Below are 19,905 nucleotides of genomic sequence, written 5' to 3'. Positions count from 1 at the left end.
CCATAATTTATCAAAAATACTCACAAGAACTATTATTCCTTGTAAAATAATCTTGGAATTTCTAGAACAAGCTGGTTTTGAGCTATTCCATTAGAAAATAAAGTGAGAAGACTGTTCAAAAAAGTGAGTTTGTTTTTCAAACCCTCTTCTGCACTGTCCCAAGTGTATTGTTCAGTTAACCTCAAACTTTGCAAGAAAAAAACCCGCTTCTGGCAGGATACCACATAGACAAAATATTGAGTATAAAAGAATTATAAAGTAGAAGGTCAAAATGGATTTATAATGGAAAGAGAAACCTTTACTATGGACTCTCTATCATGGCTCTGTAATATAACTGTTTGCTGTGGTGAATACGAATTGGATGTTTGCTGCCAGTTTTTTTTCATTTTATATTCATATGTCATATGTACTTTTATTTGGTTATACTAATAAAAATTTTAAAACAGACACATCAGAATTCTGTTTGCTTAGAATTATACCAAGTAATCTAAAATAAGTGAGCTTGTCAATAAACTATATTGAGAATTTCTTCTTTGCTTCATTCTCATTCAGTACAGTGTGTCTAGCCAAATACATAACAGATGTCAAATCCAGAATATATTTCAAAATGAACCATAATGCAGTATAATTTACAGAAGACACACACTATAGCATGCATTAAAGAAAAGAGTATTACTAATGACAATGACATATAATTAGCTGCAAAACATGATCAGTCCAGTGGCTACTATGCCAGGTCAATGGATTGAGCATGCTGGAAACTCATGTTCAATGACTAGGTCTAGAGAGCAGGAGGAACAGAGATAATTCGGAGGCTGTGTGATCAGCCCCTGACATAAGTGCTGGAACTAGCGGTGTTGCTGTACCCCCCTGGCTTGAAGTGGTTTCCATTATATACAGGGTTTACAGTTTGGTTCAATGACTCTCAGCACCCTAGGTTGACCAGACAGCAAGTGTGAAAAATTGGGACAGAGGGTGGGGGTAATAGGAGTCTATATAAGAAAAAGCCTCAAATATCAGGACTGTCCCTATCAAATCAGGACATCTGGTCACCCTATAGCACCCCCACTATAAAAATTGTTCCAGCAACCCTGGCCCCTGAGTGGAAGGGAATGCCTCGCTCAACAGCAGCAAAGGACTATGAGCTAAGGAACAGAACTTTTGAGTTCCAAAGGGAATCTTGTCCAGAGTTGGCCCTCTGAAGGTGAATGTTTAAAGTCAGGGAGGGGGGATGAATCCTTACAGTTCTACCAGAAACATGCATAAGGAGAGTATAAGTACAGTGTTTTGAATAATGGAGATAGTGGGCCTGATTCACTGGCACGAACAGGGAGCTTTGCGTCACCACAAGAGCCAGATATAGCCATAACACCACCTTACTACCTCTGCATTGAGGTGTCCTGTAGTGGTATAATGGCACTTTTTGGCCAATGGTAGAGGGCAAAGAGGGCATGATCAGTATCCCATTGCACCTGCCTGCTCTCAGACAGCTGGAATGGCTCTTTGGGGCTATAGCACAGAGAGTCTCGTCCAAAGTTTCTCATATATATTTTTTTAAAATAATGTTTTGCTTATTGAATTTACTAAAGTTAATTTTAGTTAAAGTAGAATGACTTTAAGTGATGTTGTTTTTTCATCAAATGTATGGGTTTTACTGGCTGATTTTAATGCTGCTGTACTTGTTATTCTTTGCTATAAACTGCAGCTTTGTAGGCTGAGATGGGCAAAGATATAGGAGATGAGATTTCTTTTTTCCTTTAGGCTAGCATGGATGCTGAACACCATCTTCTGTGGCATCTTCAGATAACAGAACATGGCAATCCCAGATTGTGGGGAGCCACTTTGGCTCTTGCTGTAAACCCTCCCTGCAAAACTGACAAACTGCAACCATCGGTATTGTCTGTGTCAGAGAAGCATAAAAGCAGCGCCAACCACGCTGAACTATGCCGACAAGTAGATATAAGCATTGGAATATATATTGTTTGATGTAGGGGTTTCCAGAGTTGGAGAACGGTGTTCCTGCTAGATCCATCTCTAAGTGCATTAGATGTCTACTCAAATATATTTTATTTTACTGTGTAGCTGACAGGATTGTTTGAATATTCCCTTATACTGTGTTTCTAACATGTACATGGTTAAGAACACCAGTGCAGACCTGACAACTATTTGCAGATACAGTGGACTTGTTATATAAATCATTAGTAGCCAAAGTGAGTAGCATTTTTGTAAACCTGAATATCCAAACCAGGAGATATTGTATTGTGATTTTTCCCCCCATTTACTTTATTCTTTCTGCTGGGGTTTAATACAATTGGTTTTATACTTGTGCTTTTTGTAAGTATCTATTAATACTTTGTAACAGTATGCTACTGTAAGATGTTGTGTTTGATTACACTGGTATACCAGTTTTGCTAGTGTCATGGAGAAACAGTATACTGGTTATAATAGGAATAATATTTTTTATTATAACCATTAAATGCAGTATACAAATTTCCAAATAAAAATAATAGACATAGCTTCCAGAACAATTAGTAATATTTATTTAACAGTGTAACCACTGAAGCCAGTATACAAGTTTCCAAGTATATTCAGTGAAAAATTTACACATATGCACATTAGTTCATTGAATAATTTGGATATTTGCAAAGAAGTTGTTTATGACCAGACACTTCACCTTATGGTCAACATATCCTACCACAACCAGTGGTTGGGGGAGGACAACAAGCTGCACAAAACTGTGTGGCAGGTGGGTGGAGCACATGATTTATGAGGAAAGGCTGAGGGGACTGGGATTATTTAGTCTGCAGAAGAGAAGAATGAGGGGGATTTGATAGATGCTTTCAAGTACCTGAAAGGGGGTTCCAAAAAGGATGGATCTAGACTGTTCTCAGTGGTAGCAGATGACAGAGCAAGGAGTAATGGTCTCAAGTTGCAGTGGGGGAGGTTTAGGTTGGATATTAGGAAAAGCTTTTTCATTAGGAGGGTGGTGAAGCACTGGAATGGGTTACCTAGGGAGGTGGTGGAATCTCCTTCCTTAGAGGTTTTTAAGGTCAGGCTTGACAAAGCCCTGGCTGGGATGGTTTAGTTGTGGATTGGTCCTGCTTTGAGCAGGGGGTTGGACTAGATGACCTCCTGAGGTCCCTTCCAACCCTGATATTCTATTCTAGGTTGGGTAGGTGCTGAAGGGTGTCTGGAGAGTAGTTGGATGCTGGGTGGAAGCTGTCAGGAGTGGAAATCTAGGATTGTGGGGATGTCCAGGGAGGTAGCTGGGTGATAGGGAGCTACCTCTGGGGGGTAAATGTGTGTTTGGGGCAGTGTCAAAGTTGAGAAAGATGGGAAGCAAGCATAGTGATGGAAAGTGGGGGCAACTGGGTTTGCAGGTGTGTCCATAAAAACAGCTGGATGACTGAGGATAGCAGTAGTCCAGATACCCCACCCTGACAGTCTGGGGGAACAGCTGTGGATGAGGGGTTTTTTAGGGGATGTCCAGGGGACACTGGTGGGGGTAGGCTCTGTGAGAACTGAGAGAGTATGGGAGATTGTGATGGGGAGGGCTCCCCACACTGGCCTTAAGAGGATTGAATTAGGCCAGTAAGCCCAATCAACCAATGACATGACAAATGGGGAGAGATTTAGGCTAGGAGGAGGTCACTAAAGGAAGTAAGCTCACTTGTGAGGGGACAGGTGAAGCTAATAGGCTGGCAACAGAAAAAGGCTGCAGGGTGAACAGTGGCAGTCACTCTAAGAAGGGATAGGAATCCCTGAGACCTAGTAGACCCTAGGAGAGTGGGTTATGACTAGGAAGAGTGGAAGCAAGCTATGAAGTAGTCCAGGGATAATAGCAGTAATGTTAGGGAAGCTGGCGTCCTTGATGGCTTGGTAAAGGACCCTGGACTAGAACCCAGAGTAGAGGGCACCCTCTCTGTGGCCCCGCCCTAGCTCTTACTCTTCCTCCCCCCCTGGTGGCCCCACGCCCTGGCCAGGCCGGAAGCCGGGGCCAGGTTATGGTAAGAGCCACTCAGAATCCCAGGTCACTGTGGGGAGCCCTGGACACTCCATCTGCCATGGGTGGTAGCGAGACAGGTGAGAAGCTGCTCTTAGGCACCCTGGTTCCCTGCCCAGGGCATGTGGAAGGTCCGGGGCTCCCCACAGCAGCTTGGGCTACCTGGGTGGCTCTTACCATGGTCCAACTCTGGCTTCTGGCCTGGCCAAGGGGGACGAGGGCTTCGGGGGTGGGGAGAGGAGGAGCTGGGGGTGAGGTCTCATGGCGAGGGGGGGCCTAAGGCCCACCTCAGTCCCCCCACGTGAAGAGGCTGGCGCCGCAGGAAGGGGTTGCGCTTCACAGCTGGGTGCTGATCACCTCCCTGCCATGAAGGGCAGCTCATGATGGCACAACTCTGTGCCTGAGGCTTGCAGTTTCGGGGGCAACATGCCCACTGCCTCCCAAACTCTGCCTGTGTTAAAAAATGGGCTAGTATAGCCCTCCCACTTTTAGAAGTGGGCGGGGGGGCATGGCCACATGGATTCTGGCGCCTTTGGCCTGAGTTCCCTACTAACCACTGCCAAGTGGTATTGCCGCGGGCAGTTAACTAGCAGGCTCCCTGAGTCATGGAAGGAGTGATAGGTGGGGGCAGCAGGCATGAGGACTGTTGAATGCTGCTTGTCTGGAGAGACTTGGAAGTTACATCACCCCTCCTCCCAGAAGGGGAACCACAGTTTGACCTGCCAGAGGGCTGAGTTGTGAACCAGCTGTGCAAAGACTCTGTGACTGGGAGGAGAGCTGCAGATGGTGGAAGAGCACGAAGGGGGTGCTGAACCAGGCAAAGCTAATCCCCAGAATCGCCCAAAGAGAGCACCACCCAGTGGTGAGTAGAGCACCCCATGACAGGGATAAAGGAGTAGGTGGCTGTGTGAAAGATGAACACCTATTGAGGGGAGAAGGGGACTGGCTGATAGCTGGGTGATGGAGCCTAGGGCTAGGCTTCCCACGCCTTTGGTCTCTGCTATGACTGTGATATGCTGCTGCTTGCCCTCTCCTCTTGGTTGCTCTTTTCTTACTCAGATCCAGCAGTGATCACAACAGAGATCACTTGGCTGCTTGCTCAGCAGGTGCCACCATGTGAGCCACAATTGTAAGTCATTCCTACAGATGGGTTGAATGCTTAACATTCATCTGGGAATGTGGGAGGGAGGCCTGCATTTGTGAGTTTCATGCAAGTGCATGACACTTGTCATGTCTGTATAATAGCAAAACCACTAAAGTTTTCCATAACTCGCTTTGCTCAGAATTATGCGGATGTCTCACATTGGAGCCAGTTACAGGGAATTTGCTGTATTTTGGATTTCCAAGTGTTAGAAAGGAGGGGCTTTTAAAATACGGTGGGAAATATTGCCTTTTCAATATATGGAACATCACTGCTTCCTGAAACGTTTCCTACAGCTTATGGCTCACATTGCAATTTCACCTGGTTTTGGTGGATGGATAAGATGTAACTTGTTTTCTCGCTTTCTGGAATAGTTTGGGAGTGTGTATTTCAATGTTTGTGTTTTGGCATAAAAGGGGGCAGTGGGTGTTATAAATCTTGGCTGTGGAACTCTGCAGCATAAAATAAAAAGGTGAGAACATCGTAATCATTCTTTCTGACTCTTTGAATTGCTTATGAAAAGAAACAAATATGTTTTAATGCTCAAAACTTTTGGCTTCTATACCTCATGACATGCCTGCATTGAATGTATCTGGACTGCATGAGGCGTCTATACCTCATGACATGCCTGCATTGAATGTATCTGGACTGCACTTTCAATGAACCACAGATGTTTTTATTGGTTAACATACCTGATCATTTGAACCTCCTTTGAGGAGCTCAAAGAAATTTCCAAACAACTTATTTGTACTGTTTATATTTCTTCTGTATTTGTGTTTCATTTCTCACTTTAAGGGCCAAATATTCAAAGGTCAGTAGAACCAGAAAATGCACATACACCCATTGTGCACACAGAACCTCAGAGTTGTGAGTGCTTGTGATTGTTGGTGTATATAAGTGGAGTTTATTTGACCTATGTAAAGGATGGTGGTTTGGAGAATGAGCAATTGCCTTGCCATGTGTGCTTGTAAAGGGGATGTTTGTGGTTGGTATGGTCCATGGCCATTTTTGTATGGACCACATGTTGTGCAGGCCTTTGACATGTTGGTTTGGCCTGTAGCCCTCAATATTTGAAGTGTTTAAGCTAGTTGGGCTGATGGCCTTGCAGATAACTATAGCTTGTGTTGTTCAAGGGGAGCTTCTTCAAGGGTATGTCTTCACTGCTGAGTTAACTTGGGTGATTGGCCCTAGGATCTGAGCATCTGGGTTAATCTAATCTGGGTCTACTGGTTCTCAATGAGCAGCCACACAGCAAAGCCCTACCTGAGTTACTGTGTCTTCACTGGGTGTTGCACTCACCCATGTGTGTCTCTAGGACACATATCCCATGGTTCTTTCTGCAGAGTAAGCTGAGCTATTTTATGATTCTTTCCCAGTGAATTTCAGGAGAACTTACATGTCCTCCTGGGCACATGGGGAATTGTGGGAAAATGCTAGAGGACTAACACCATTGAGCAATTTTATCTGTACCCTCACTGCAAAGTGGGTGGATTACCAGCCTGAGTGAAAGCCTCACCTGGGCTCTAGCCTATACCACTGTATTGCTGATGTGCTGCCTATCATGCTGATTAATTTTGTCTTGTACTCTCCTGTATGTCTGACTCCAACCCTTAGATTGTAAGCTCTTAACACAGGGGACTGTCTTTTTGTACTGTGTAGGTACAGTGCCTAGTACAATGGGATCCTGGTCCATGACTGGGGCTTTTAGGCACTATAGTAATACAAATAGTACAACATAGTGCCCCGGCCAGGCCAGTTAGCCTGGGTTGAAAGCAATCTGAAACTTGGGCGAAAGGATTGTGTGTGGGATGGGATAGGGGCTCAGGGGAACACCTAAGTAGGAGCCTGAATTAAAATGAAGAGATACTCTCACTCTGAAAAGGTGCTCCTTCTTTTAAAAATTACTTTCAGACAAAGTTTGTAAAATGTTTATTGCTAAATGACATGTAGAGCAGTGGATTTCAACCTGTGATCCATGGACCCCTGGGGGTCCAAAGACTGTCTAAGACTTCCAAAGGGGTCCGCACCTCTATTTGAATGTTTTAGGGGTCCACAAATGAAAATAGGTTTAAACCCACTTGTCATAAATATAAAGGGAAGGGTAAACCCCTTGAAAATCCCTCCTGGCCAGGGGAAAGCTCCTCTCACCTGTAAAGGGTTAAGAAGCTAAAGGTAACCTCGCTGGCACCTGACCAAAATGACCAATGAGGAGACAAGATACTTTCAAAAGCTGGGAGGAGGGAGAGAAACAAAGGGTCTGTGTCTGTCTGTATGCTGGTTTCTGCCAGGGATAGACCAGGAATGGAGCCTTAGAACTTTTAGTAAGTAATCTAGCTAGGTATGTGTTAGATTATGATTTCTTTAAATGGCTGAGAAAAGAATTGTGCTGAATAGAATAACTATTTCTGTCTGTGTATCTTTTTTGTAACTTAAGGTTTTGCCTAGAGGGGTTCTCTATGTTTTTGAATCTAATTACCCTGTAAGATATCTACCATCCTGATTTTACAGGGGGGATTTCTTTATTTCTATTTACTTCTATTTTTTATTAAAAGTCTTCTTGTAAAACACTGAATGCTTTTTCATTGTTCTCAGATCCAAGGGTTTGGGTCTGTGGTCACCTATGCAAATTGGTGAGGCTTTTTATCCAACATTTCCCAGGAAAGGGGGGGTGCAAGTGTTGGGAGGATTGTTCATTGTTCTTAAGATCCAAGGGTCTGGGTCTGTAGTCACCTAGGCAAATTGGTGAGGCTTTTTACCAAACCTTGTTCAGGAAGTGGGGTGCAAGGTTTTGGGAAGTATTTTGGGGGGAAGGACGCGTCCAAACAGCTCTTCCCCAGTAACCAGTATTAGTTTGGTGGTGGTAGCGGCCAGTCCAAGGATAACGGGTGTAATATTTTGTACCTTGGGGAAGTTTTTGACCTAAGCTGGTAAAGATAAGCTTAGGAGGTTTTTCATGCAGGTCCCCACATCTGTACCCTAGAGTTCAGAGTGGGGGAGGAACCTTGACACCACTGATGTAGAGAACTTGGTGTTTGGTAAACTTGAATATGGACAATGGATGATGATACTGACATATTTTTCTCTGACCATTACGTTGTGTAATGATAGATGCACTTTGAACACTTACTTTGTCAGGGTCTTGTATGCCCTCAATCTGTAATGTAATCTATAATACTTTTACACATGGTTCCTTCCATTCCACGATCTCAAAGCACTTTACAAATAGCTTATTAAACTTCACAACACCACTTAGAAGTAGACCCATTTAGCAGTAGGGAAACTGAGGCATTTGAAGGTTATATAACTTCCCCTAGGTAACACAAGAAATCCATGACAGAATCAGGAGTAAAAGAGACCTTCCGATCATTTGTTTCAGCCACAAGACCATACTTCCTGCTTTTCCTTCTAGTATTTTCTTCCTTCTGTTTGTTTTTTCCATCTGCATTCCGTTAGATGGGGTTTGAATAATCTTTCCAGTCATAAATCAGTGCACTGCTACTATAACCCTATTAGAAAGAATGTATAGCATTATGGTATTAGACATTTTTGTAAGTGAAGGGCACTGCAAGGTTTCTTCCTTAGTGTCCTTATGCAGAATCTCTGCTGTTCAGAAGTACCTTTAAAATCAGTGAAAAGCAAGTTTTGAAGAAATTATGCACTCTGGAATAAGACGAGGCAGATGAAAGACCCCTTACCTATATGCTGAAATGCAAAAATGGCAGAAAATTTAATTTTAATTTTTTTTACCCCAGGTGACAAAAATAGTTTCATTTGAAAATATTCAGAGTAGCAGCCGTGTTAGTCTGTATTCGCAAAAAGAAGAGGAGTACTTGTGGCACCTTAGAGACTAACAAATTTATTTGAGCATAAGCTTTCATGAGCTACAGCTTACTTCATCGGATGCATTCAGTGGAAAATACAGTGGGGAGATTTATATACATAGAGAACATGAAACAATGGGTGTTACCATACACACTGTAACAAGAGAGTGATCGCTTAAGGTGAGTCTCTATGTAAAAGAATAAATGGACACAAATCAGATGTCAAGAATTATAGCTTTCAAAAACCAGTTGGAGAACACTTCAATCTCTTGGGTCACTCGATTACAGACCTAAAAGTAGCAATTCTTCAATAAAAAAACTTCAAAAACAGACTCCAATGAGAGACTGCTGAATTGGAATTAATTTGCAAACTGGGTACAATTAACTTAGGCTTGAATAGAGACTGGGAGTGGATGGGTCATTACACAAAGTAAAACTATTTCCCCATGTTTATTTCCCCCCTCAACCCTCCACTGTTCCTCAGACATTCTTGTCAACTTCTGGAAATGGCCCACCTTGAGGAATATCACTACAAAAGGTCCCTCCCCCCCACTCTCCTGCTGGTAATAGCTCACCTTAAGTGATCACTCTCTTGTTACAGTGTGTATGGTAACACCCATTGTTTCATGTTCTCTGTTTATATAAATCTCCCCACTGTATTTTCCACTGAATGCATCCGATGAAGTAAGCTGTAGCTCACGAAAGCTTATGCTCAGATAAATTTGTTAGTCTCTAAGGTGCCACGAGTACTCCTTTTCTTTCATTTGAAAGTAATAATTGAAATTCTGTACAGGAGTGATTTGTTGAGGTACTATCTAAAACTGAAAAGATTGCCAGTGGGATTTTTTTTTTTTGCTGAACAACAGTAATAAAGGCTGAATATTGTATATTATTATTTATTGTGCTCAGCACTCACACCATTCTTTACTCTTCTGCTTCTCCCTTGCTGCCTGTCTAGGGCACTGTCATAAATATAAAGGGAAGGGTAAACCCCTTTGAAATCCCTCCTGGCCAGGGGAAAGCTCCTCTCACCTGTAAAGGGTTAAGAAGCTAAAGGTAACCTCGCTGGCACCTGACCAAAATGACCAATGAGGAGACAAGATACTTTCAAAAGCTGGGAGGAGGGAGAGAAACAAAGGGTTTGTGTGTCTGTCTGTAGTCGTCTTGGCCAGGGACAGAACAGGAATGGAGCCTTAGAACTTTTAGTAAGTAATCTAGCTAGGTATGTGTTAGATTATGATTTCTTTAAATGGCTGAGAAAAGAATTGTGCTGAATAGAATAACTATTTCTGTCTGTGTATCTTTTTTGTAACTTAAGGTTTTGCCTAGAGGGGTTCTCTATGTTTTTGAATCTAATTACCCTGTAAGATATCTACCATCCTGATTTTACAGGGGGGATTTCTTTATTTCTATTTACTTCTATTTTTTATTAAAAGTCTTCTTGTAAAACACTGAATGCTTTTTCATTGTTCTCAGATCCAAGGGTTTGGGTCTGTGGTCACCTATGCAAATTGGTGAGGCTTTTTATCCAACATTTCCCAGGAAAGGGGGAGTGCAAGTGTTGGGAGGATTGTTCATTGTTCTTAAGATCCAAGGGTCTGGGTCTGTAGTCACCTAGGCGAATTGGTGAGGCTTTTTACCAAACCTTGTCCAGGAAGTAGGGTGCAAGGTTTTGGGAAGTATTTTGGGGGGAAGGACGCGTCCAAACAGCTCTTCCCCAGTAACCAGTATTAGTTTGGTGGTGGTAGCGGCCATTCCAAGGATAACGGGGGTAATATTTTGTACCTTGGGGAAGTTTTGACCTAAGCTGGTAAAGATAAGCTTAGGAGGTTTTTCATGCAGGTCCCCACATCTGTACCCTAGAGTTCAGAGTGGGGGAGGAACCTTGACATGGTGGCACAGTGGTGGGATTAACCTGAAATCATTTTGAGATCCAGTTGAGATTTTTTGAACTAGAAATACAGATTTTAAAAAGGAATTTGTAGGAAGTCCAGAAGGCAGCTTTGAAACTGAAAGCAGCTTGGTTTCTCTCTGCTTTGTGGCCAAGCAGAGACAAAAGGGGATTATCTTGTGAATTGCAGGTTTCATTTGCCTGGAGGCAGGGTACTTAACTCCTGCAGGGAAATTCACAGTCTTCCAACCCAGAGGTTTTTTTTTTTTTTTTTTCTTTTCTTCCTAAAAGTAAATAGGGGGTGTGTACTCTACCCATTTGCCTGGAGACAAAAGTGGCAGGGTTTTTTTTAGGATTTTGATTTTTTTTTTTGTTTTACAAGGAGCACAGGTTTGAAAAGAAATTTTTTTTTTTCTTCGTTGGGCTGGGTAAGCAGGTTTCCAAGTAGTTGGAGGTTTTTTGCTTTAATTTGGGCCCAGAGCAGAGACAAGGGAATTGTCTTTTTCTGTAGGCTGACAATCACTATCAGAGAATAGGTATTCTATTCCAGCACAGCAAAATTTTACAGCCAAGTTTTGTTTGTTTATTTCTAAACCTCAGGTGTAAAGTTAGTTAAAAACAGAGAGGTTAGAATGGCCAAATCCTCGGCTCGACTACAGCTGGAATTAGCCAAATTTCAGGCTGAGGAAAAACAAAGGGAACATGAAAGACAGATAGAACTCATGCGGCTGGAGAAGGAGGTACAGGAGGCTGCCCACAAGAGGGAAATGGAGGCGAGGAAGCATGTGGAGGAGATGGAGAGAATAAAGGCCCAGCAGAACATACCAACAAACCCTAACAATCCTTCTCCAGGTACCACTTCCCATCCCAGAAAGTTCCCCACCTACAAGGCAGGTGATGATACTGAGGCCTTCTTAGAAAACTTCGAAAGGGCCTGCCTTGGGTACAGCATCTCTACTGACCAATACATGGTAGAGCTGAGGCCGCAGCTCAGTGGACCCTTAGCTGAGGTAGCAGCTGAAATGCCTAAAGAACACATGAACAAGTATGAACTGTTTAAATCCAAGGCGAGAGTCAGAATGGGGATAACACCCGAGCAGTCTCGTCGGAGGTTCAGAGCCCTAAGGTGGAAACCAGACATGTCATTTACCCGACATGCCTACCACATTGTGAAACATTGGGATGCCTGGATATCAGGAGCAAGTGTTGAATCTCCAGTAAATTTGCCCTTCCTAATGCAAATGGAACAATTCTTAGAGGGTGTTCCTGAGGAAATAGAAAGATACATCCTAGATGGGAAACCCAAAACTGTAATTGAGGCAGGAGAGATTGGAGCCAGATGGGTGGAGGTGGCAGAGAAGAAGAAAACTGGTCGCAGTTGGAGCGGAGACCAGAAGGGACCACCCCAGACCACACCCTATTACCGGGGGCCGCCCAAAGCCCCACCTACCTCCCAAAGAACCCTCCAGACCCCTTATCGTCCCACCACCCCGTTCTCCAGCAACCCTCCTCGTCCCAGTGACCCGTCAGCTGGACGATGTTTTAAGTGTAACGAGCTGGGGCATGTAAAGGCCAACTGCCCCAAGAACCCCAACAGATTACAGTTCATTGCACCGGAATCACACCAGAGGTCCACAGGCCCAGATACCTCCCAGATACCCTTGGAGCGGAGGGAAACTGTGAGTGTGGGCGGGAAGAAGGTCACCGCGTGGAGGGACACCGGAGCACAAGTGTCAGCTATCCATGCTTCCTTAGTGGACCCCAATTTAATCAACCCAGAGATCCAAGTGACGATTCAACCCTTCAAGTCCAACTCTTTCAATTTGCCTACAGCCAAGTTGCCTGTCCAGTACAAGGGCTGGTCAGGAATGTGGACTTTTGCAGTCTATGATGATTATCCCATCCCCATGCTGTTGGGGGGAGACTTGGCCAATCATGTGAAGCAGGCCAAGAGGGTGGGAATGGTCACCCGCAACCAGGCTAAACAAGCCGTGAGGCCTAGCTCTGTTCCGGAAACTTCTATCAGGACCCAGTCAGAGGTGATGGACCTGGACCCCAGGCCAATGTCTGCAACAGCAGTAGTGGATCCAGTCCCAGAGACCCAGACGGAACCAGTCCCAGAACCGGAACCAGCCGAACAACCAACACCAGACCCCGTGTCAGCACTGAATCCAGTACTTGCAACCTCAACACCAGAGGGCCCCACCGAACCTGAACTGGCAGCAGCCGATAACCCTACACAAGAGGCTCAGCCGGAGCCTGAATCCCAACATAGTGCACCAGCGGAGAGCGGTTCACAGTCAACAGAAACAGCTCCATCCCCTATATCGCTTCCAGAGGGACCAAGCCTAGGTCCACAATCCCATGAGGAACTGATGTCTCCAGCATCAAGGGAACAGTTCCAGACCGAACAGGAAGCAGATGAAAGCCTCCAGAGAGCTTGGACGGCGGCACGGAGGAACCCACCGCCTCTCAGCTCTTCTAATCGATCCAGGTTTGTTGTAGAAAGAGGACTTTTATACAAGGAAACTCTTTCTGGGGGACACCAGGAAGACTGGCATCCTCAGAGACAGTTGGTAGTTCCAACTAAATACCGGGCCAAGCTCTTGAGCTTAGCCCATGATCACCCTAGTGGCCATGCTGGGGTGAACAGGACCAAAGACCGTTTGGGGGGGGTCATTCCACTGGGAGGGAATGGGCAAGGATGTTTCTACCTATGTCCAGTCTTGTGAGGTGTGCCAAAGAGTGGGAAAACCCCAAGACCAGGTCAAAGCTCCTCTCCAGCCACTCCCCATCATTGAAGTTCCATTTCAGCGAGTAGCTGTGGATATTCTGGGTCCTTTTCCGAAAAAGACACCCAGAGGAAAGCAGTACATACTGACTTTCATGGATTTTGCCACCCGATGGCCGGAAGCAGTAGCTCTAAGCAACACCAGGGCTAAAAGTGTGTGCCAGGCACTAGCAGACATTTTTGCCAGGGTAGGTTGGCCCTCCGACATCCTCACAGATGCAGGGACTAATTTCCTGGCAGGAACTATGAAAAACCTTTGGGAAGCTCATGGGGTAAATCACTTGGTTGCCACTCCTTACCATCATCAAACAAATGGCATGGTGGAGAAGTTTAATGGAACTTTGGGGGCCATGATACGTAAATTCGTAAATGAGCACTCCAATGATTGGGACCTAGTATTGCAGCAGTTGCTCTTTGCCTACAGAGCTGTACCACATCCCAGTTTAGGGTTTTCCCCATTTGAACTTGTATATGGCCGTGAGGTTAAGGGGCCATTGCAGTTGGTGAAGCAGCAATGGGAGGGATTTACACCTTCTCCAGGAACTAACATTCTGGACTTTGTAACCAACCTACAAAACACCCTCCGAACCTCTTTAGCCCTTGCTAGAGAAAACTTACAGGATGCTCAAAAAGAGCAAAAAGCCTGGTATGATAAACATGCCAGAGAGCGTTCCTTCAAAGTAGGAGACCAGGTCTTGGTCTTAAAGGCGCTCCAGGCCCATAAAATGGAAGCATCGTGGGAAGGGCCATTCGTGGTCCAGGAGCGCCTGGGAGCTGTTAATTATCTCATAGCATTCCCCACCTCCAACCGAAAGCCTAAGGTGTACCATATTAATTCTCTAAAGCCCTTTTATTCCAGAGAATTAAAGGTTTGTCAGTTTACAGCCCAGGGAGGAGACGACGCTGAGTGGCCTGAAGGTGTTTACTACGAAGGGAAATGTGCTGGTGGTGTGGAAGAGGTGAACCTCTCCATGACCCTTGGGCGTATGCAGCGACAGCAGATCCAGGAGCTGTGCACTAGCTACGCGCCAACGTTCTCAGCCACCCCAGGACTGACTGAACGGGCATACCACTCCATTGACACAGGTAATGCTCACCCAATTAGGGTCCACCCTTACCGGGTGTCTCCTCAAGCTAAAACTGCTATAGAACGGGAGATCCAGGATATGTTACAGATGGGTGTAATCCGCCCCTCTGAAAGTGCATGGGCATCTCCAGTGGTTCTAGTTCCCAAACCAGATGGGGAAATACGTTTTTGCGTGGACTACCGTAAGCTAAATGCTGTAACTCGCCCAGACAACTATCCCATGCCACGCACAGATGAACTATTAGAGAAACTGGGAAGGGCCCAGTTCATCTCTACCTTGGACTTAACCAAGGGGTACTGGCAGGTACCGCTAGATGAATCTGCCAAGGAAAGGTCAGCCTTCATCACACATCTCGGGCTGTATGAATTTAATGTACTCCCTTTCGGGCTGCGAAATGCACCCGCCACTTTCCAAAGACTTGTAGATGGTCTCCTAGCGGGATTAGGAGAATATGCAGTCGCCTACCTTGACGATGTGGCCATATTTTCGGATTCCTGGGCAGACCACCTGGAACATCTACAAAAAGTCCTTGAGCGCATAAGGGAGGCAGGACTAACTGTTAAGGCTAAGAAGTGTCAAATAGGCCTAAACAGAGTGACTTACCTTGGACACCAGGTGGGTCAAGGAACTATCAGCCCCCTACAGGCCAAAGTGGATGCTATCCAAAAGTGGCCTGTCCCAAAGTCAAAGAAACAGGTTCAATCCTTCTTAGGCTTGGCCGGTTATTACAGACGATTTGTACCGCACTACAGCCAAATCGCTGCCCCACTGACAGACCTAACCAAAAAGAAACAGCCAAATGCTGTTCAGTGGACCGGAAGGTGTCAGAAGGCCTTTAACAAGCTTAAAGCGACACTCATGTCTGACCCTGTACTAAGGGCCCCAGACTTTGACAAACCGTTCCTAGTAACCACAGATGCATCCGAGCGTGGTGTGGGAGCAGTTTTAATGCAGAAAGGACCTGATCAAGAATTCCACCCTGTAGTGTTTCTCAGCAAAAAACTGTCTGAGAGGGAAAGCAACTGGTCAGTCACTGAAAAAGAATGTTATGCCATTGTCTACGCTCTGGAAAAGCTACGCCCATATGTTTGGGGACGGCGTTTCCACCTGCAAACCGACCATGCTGCACTAAAGTGGCTTCACACCGTCAAAGAAACTAACAGAAAACTTCTTCGGTGGAGTTTAGCTCTCCAAGATTTTGATTTCAACATCCAACACATCTCAGGAGCTTCTAACAAAGTGGCTGATGCACTCTCCCGTGAAAGTTTCCCAGAATCAACTGGTTAAAATCGTCCTTGAGATGTGGAAAATATTGTTAGTCTTTATGTACTTGGTAGTATATTTAGAGATGCATGTGTCTTATTAACTCTGTTTTCCTAGAGCTCCAGGAAGAAATCCCAGCCAGTGTTTCACCCTAGCTGAGATTTGGGGGGCGTGTCATAAATATAAAGGGAAGGGTAAACCCCTTTGAAATCCCTCCTGGCCAGGGGAAAGCTCCTCTCACCTGTAAAGGGTTAAGAAGCTAAAGGTAACCTCGCTGGCACCTGACCAAAATGACCAATGAGGAGACAAGATACTTTCAAAAGCTGGGAGGAGGGAGAGAAACAAAGGGTTTGTGTGTCTGTCTGTAGTCGTCTTGGCCAGGGACAGAACAGGAATGGAGCCTTAGAACTTTTAGTAAGTAATCTAGCTAGGTATGTGTTAGATTATGATTTCTTTAAATGGCTGAGAAAAGAATTGTGCTGAATAGAATAACTATTTCTGTCTGTGTATCTTTTTTGTAACTTAAGGTTTTGCCTAGAGGGGTTCTCTATGTTTTTGAATCTAATTACCCTGTAAGATATCTACCATCCTGATTTTACAGGGGGGATTTCTTTATTTCTATTTACTTCTATTTTTTATTAAAAGTCTTCTTGTAAAACACTGAATGCTTTTTCATTGTTCTCAGATCCAAGGGTTTGGGTCTGTGGTCACCTATGCAAATTGGTGAGGCTTTTTATCCAACATTTCCCAGGAAAGGGGGAGTGCAAGTGTTGGGAGGATTGTTCATTGTTCTTAAGATCCAAGGGTCTGGGTCTGTAGTCACCTAGGCGAATTGGTGAGGCTTTTTACCAAACCTTGTCCAGGAAGTAGGGTGCAAGGTTTTGGGAAGTATTTTGGGGGGAAGGACGCGTCCAAACAGCTCTTCCCCAGTAACCAGTATTAGTTTGGTGGTGGTAGCGGCCATTCCAAGGATAACGGGGGTAATATTTTGTACCTTGGGGAAGTTTTGACCTAAGCTGGTAAAGATAAGCTTAGGAGGTTTTTCATGCAGGTCCCCACATCTGTACCCTAGAGTTCAGAGTGGGGGAGGAACCTTGACAGGCACTGTCATTCATTTTGTGAGCCAGAAGCTGTAATTAATTGGTGCTACTTTTATCATTTTAGTTAGGGACCAAATTGTACTTCCATTATAAACCCAGTTTTTCATTTGTTTTTACCATAACATTTCTAATAATCACTGATTTAAAACTTGGTATGCAAGCTTTGTATTAGCAGCATTTTTGCAAATGTATATAAAAAGTTTTGTTTGTTCTTTGTCAGTAAGCCTGCTGTTAGATGATGCAGAAAACCTAATTTTGTATAAAACACAGCCGAAATTATCTAGTTGATTAAGAAATGGTAGATGTGAGGAGAAGAAATGAAAGCTTTGACTAAAAGTGGTATGAACCATCTACCATATGGATTCTTTGTTTTATCATGAAGATAAATAGTACCGCGTCCACGTATGTGAATTATTTGTCAGTTCTACAAAATGCACTTTAGCAAAGTTGAAACACAGGGAGATCAACTTATAAATTTAGAACAATGCATCACATTGATTTAATGAGGATCTTTTGAGTTTCCTGATGTAGAGTATACACCTCAAACTTCTAAAGATAAGAAAAAGCTGGAGGTTCCACTAAAAATTGAGAGTTGTCACTGTTCATTCACTCTGCATCAAGATTATTTTCTCTGGGGTTTAAACAATGTACTGCATAAATAGACATAGGTGATGAGAGAAAAAAATCCCATAGCCTGATGATTTTGCAGATCTTCAGGTTCTGAGTTGTTACCAACTCCAGTTGTGATGGAATTCATAATGTGTTTTTTAATTGATTCAAGACTTCCATGGTTTCCTTTTGGAAGCAGAAGGGATTATAGGAATGGTGAGAAACAATGTGGCATAACTAGAATGAAAATAGTTTTAGGAGAGATGGCTAGAACTTGATTTTGTAGCTACAGCTGGATGAAACTTCATGGATTATGTTCACAGCTGTTCTGTGTGAACTTGTGTTCATGTTGACTCTTTCATGGGTTTGTATATCATGAATTTTACTTTGTTTCAAGTTCAAACTAAAAATCTCAAAACAAAATTTGAGAGAAACTCACAAGTTTTTCTTGTTTTTGTGTGAAACCTTTGGAAGAAGATTTTTGCCTAGTTTCCACTCAAACTCATAAAATCCGTATTTGTCACTCTGAAACTCCATCGGTCAGTCTAGTTTGGCTGAATTTTTGCAGATGCTAGAAAGCATTTTGGTGATCCAGTCAAAGGTTCTTGAGTGCCATCTGTTTAGGGGTTTTGCACAGCTGGAAATGTAGCACAAGAAGCATTATTCAGGTCATTGCATGCCTTAAAAATGGCCTCTTTTTGTTTAAAAAAAAAATAGTGCACGTAGATAAGAATTTATGTTACCGACTGCTGGAGCTGGTGGTGCTTAGGGGAAGAGACTTATGAAAGCTCCTGTCTTTGTCTGCTCAGAATACCAAATTGCCCTAGAATCCTGTTTAGAGAGAGATTCCTCGTCCATCTCTAAGCCTTGTATAACAGCAAATGAAGCCACCTCCTTCTTTGTAGAATAGCTGAAGTAGTTTCTTTCAGAAGTGACCATAAATTTCTAGAAAGCAGGTGTGTGAGGTGATATATTTTATTGGACCACTTTCTGTTGGTGAGAGAGACAAGCTTTGAATCTTACACAGCGTCATCGTCTCTCTCACCAACAGAAGGTCGTGCAATAACAGATATTACGTCACCCACGTTGTCTCTCTAATGTCCTGGAACCAAACAATGACTGCACCGCACTTAAAGCGGGGCAAACGTTGGCTGGGCTTGCTGAGGGAAGGCAGCTGTGCTTTATGGCCGGGCGTGTGTGTGTGTGGAGGAGTGAGGTCAGAGACTGCTGCAAAAGGTGAACGGTGGTCAGCTTTGTGGCGTTGACTCACCTCCCCACCCCAGGAATGTGAGGTCTGAAGGCCATAAAGGTACAACATGCCCCCAAATATATTGTGTGTCCGCCTGATTATGTCCATATACTTAAACAAAGGAGGGCTTCTCTCTGAGTAAGTCTGTAGATAAGGAAAGCAGTCTCCCCACCCTCAGTACCCTAGTGGAGGCAAATATCAGGTTAGGTTAGGACTAGCTGTAGGCATTTTTTAAGGGGGTCTGGGAAGGAATTTTTTCCGTACTACCAGATTGGCTTCAGTGGAGTGAGGTTTTTTTGCCTTCCCTACAGCGGATGTCAGGGATGACCTTTTCTGGTAAGAAGAAAAGGGGGTAGGCTATATGTCGCAACTTATTTTGTAAGTGTGGGGCGGATGTCCAGTGCAGGCACTCCATAGGGAATGGCATCCAGTAACCAGATAAATGGCCTGGTAAAGGACTTTAAAGGAAGTGTTGGATAAAGGAACAGAACGGAAGAGGAGGGTTGGGGACTCCTATGATTGGTACAGCAGGGAACCAACCCCCCGTTCTCATAGCCACCTTACCCCTCCTACGAGGGGCATAGATGGTAAGGTCAAAGCCCTGGGTTGGCTGGGGGGACCTGGATGAAAAATGAAGGGGTGGAAGCCCTGGGTATGATCTGAATAAACATGGATTTGCCTGCACTGTACACTTTATCTGCAGGGTTGTCCCAGACATCTGTATAATAAAGTTGTGACCTGATTAAAATCCATATCATGTGTCTCCTGCCATTCTTTCCATATACCCAGACAATGCATATATAAATTTCTATGCAGCTGTGACACACAGCTTAGAATGTCAATGTATTGACATTTTGCAAGAAAATGTAATTTGTAATCGGAAAATGTAAATTTTGGGTTAATTTAAAAAGAAATTTTAGAAAAAAAATAAGTAGATGGCAGAGTAGCC

General features: G+C 44.1%; 2 protein-coding genes across 6 annotated transcripts in view; both read left to right on the top strand.

The window, feature by feature from the left end:
• ENTREP2 (endosomal transmembrane epsin interactor 2) overlaps nucleotides 1-19,905 on the top strand; it is a 388,263-nt gene that overhangs the window by 62,293 nt on the left and 306,065 nt on the right. The gene's annotated exons all lie outside the window — the stretch shown is intronic.
• On the top strand, nucleotides 10,039-17,944 carry LOC144930897 (uncharacterized). Its single transcript, XM_078854467.1, has 3 exons — nucleotides 10,039-10,170; nucleotides 11,457-12,404; nucleotides 17,880-17,944. Exons 2-3 carry the CDS (start codon nucleotides 11,489-11,491, stop codon nucleotides 17,942-17,944), a joined length of 981 nt encoding a protein of 326 aa, XP_078710593.1. The 5' UTR covers nucleotides 10,039-10,170; nucleotides 11,457-11,488.

This window comes from Lepidochelys kempii, chromosome 10 (genome assembly GCF_965140285.1).
Source record: "Lepidochelys kempii isolate rLepKem1 chromosome 10, rLepKem1.hap1, whole genome shotgun sequence".
Taxonomy (NCBI): Eukaryota; Metazoa; Chordata; order Testudines; family Cheloniidae; genus Lepidochelys; species Lepidochelys kempii.
Note: the sequence above shows the minus strand (reverse complement) of the source record. Positions and strands in the feature narration are given on the sequence as shown.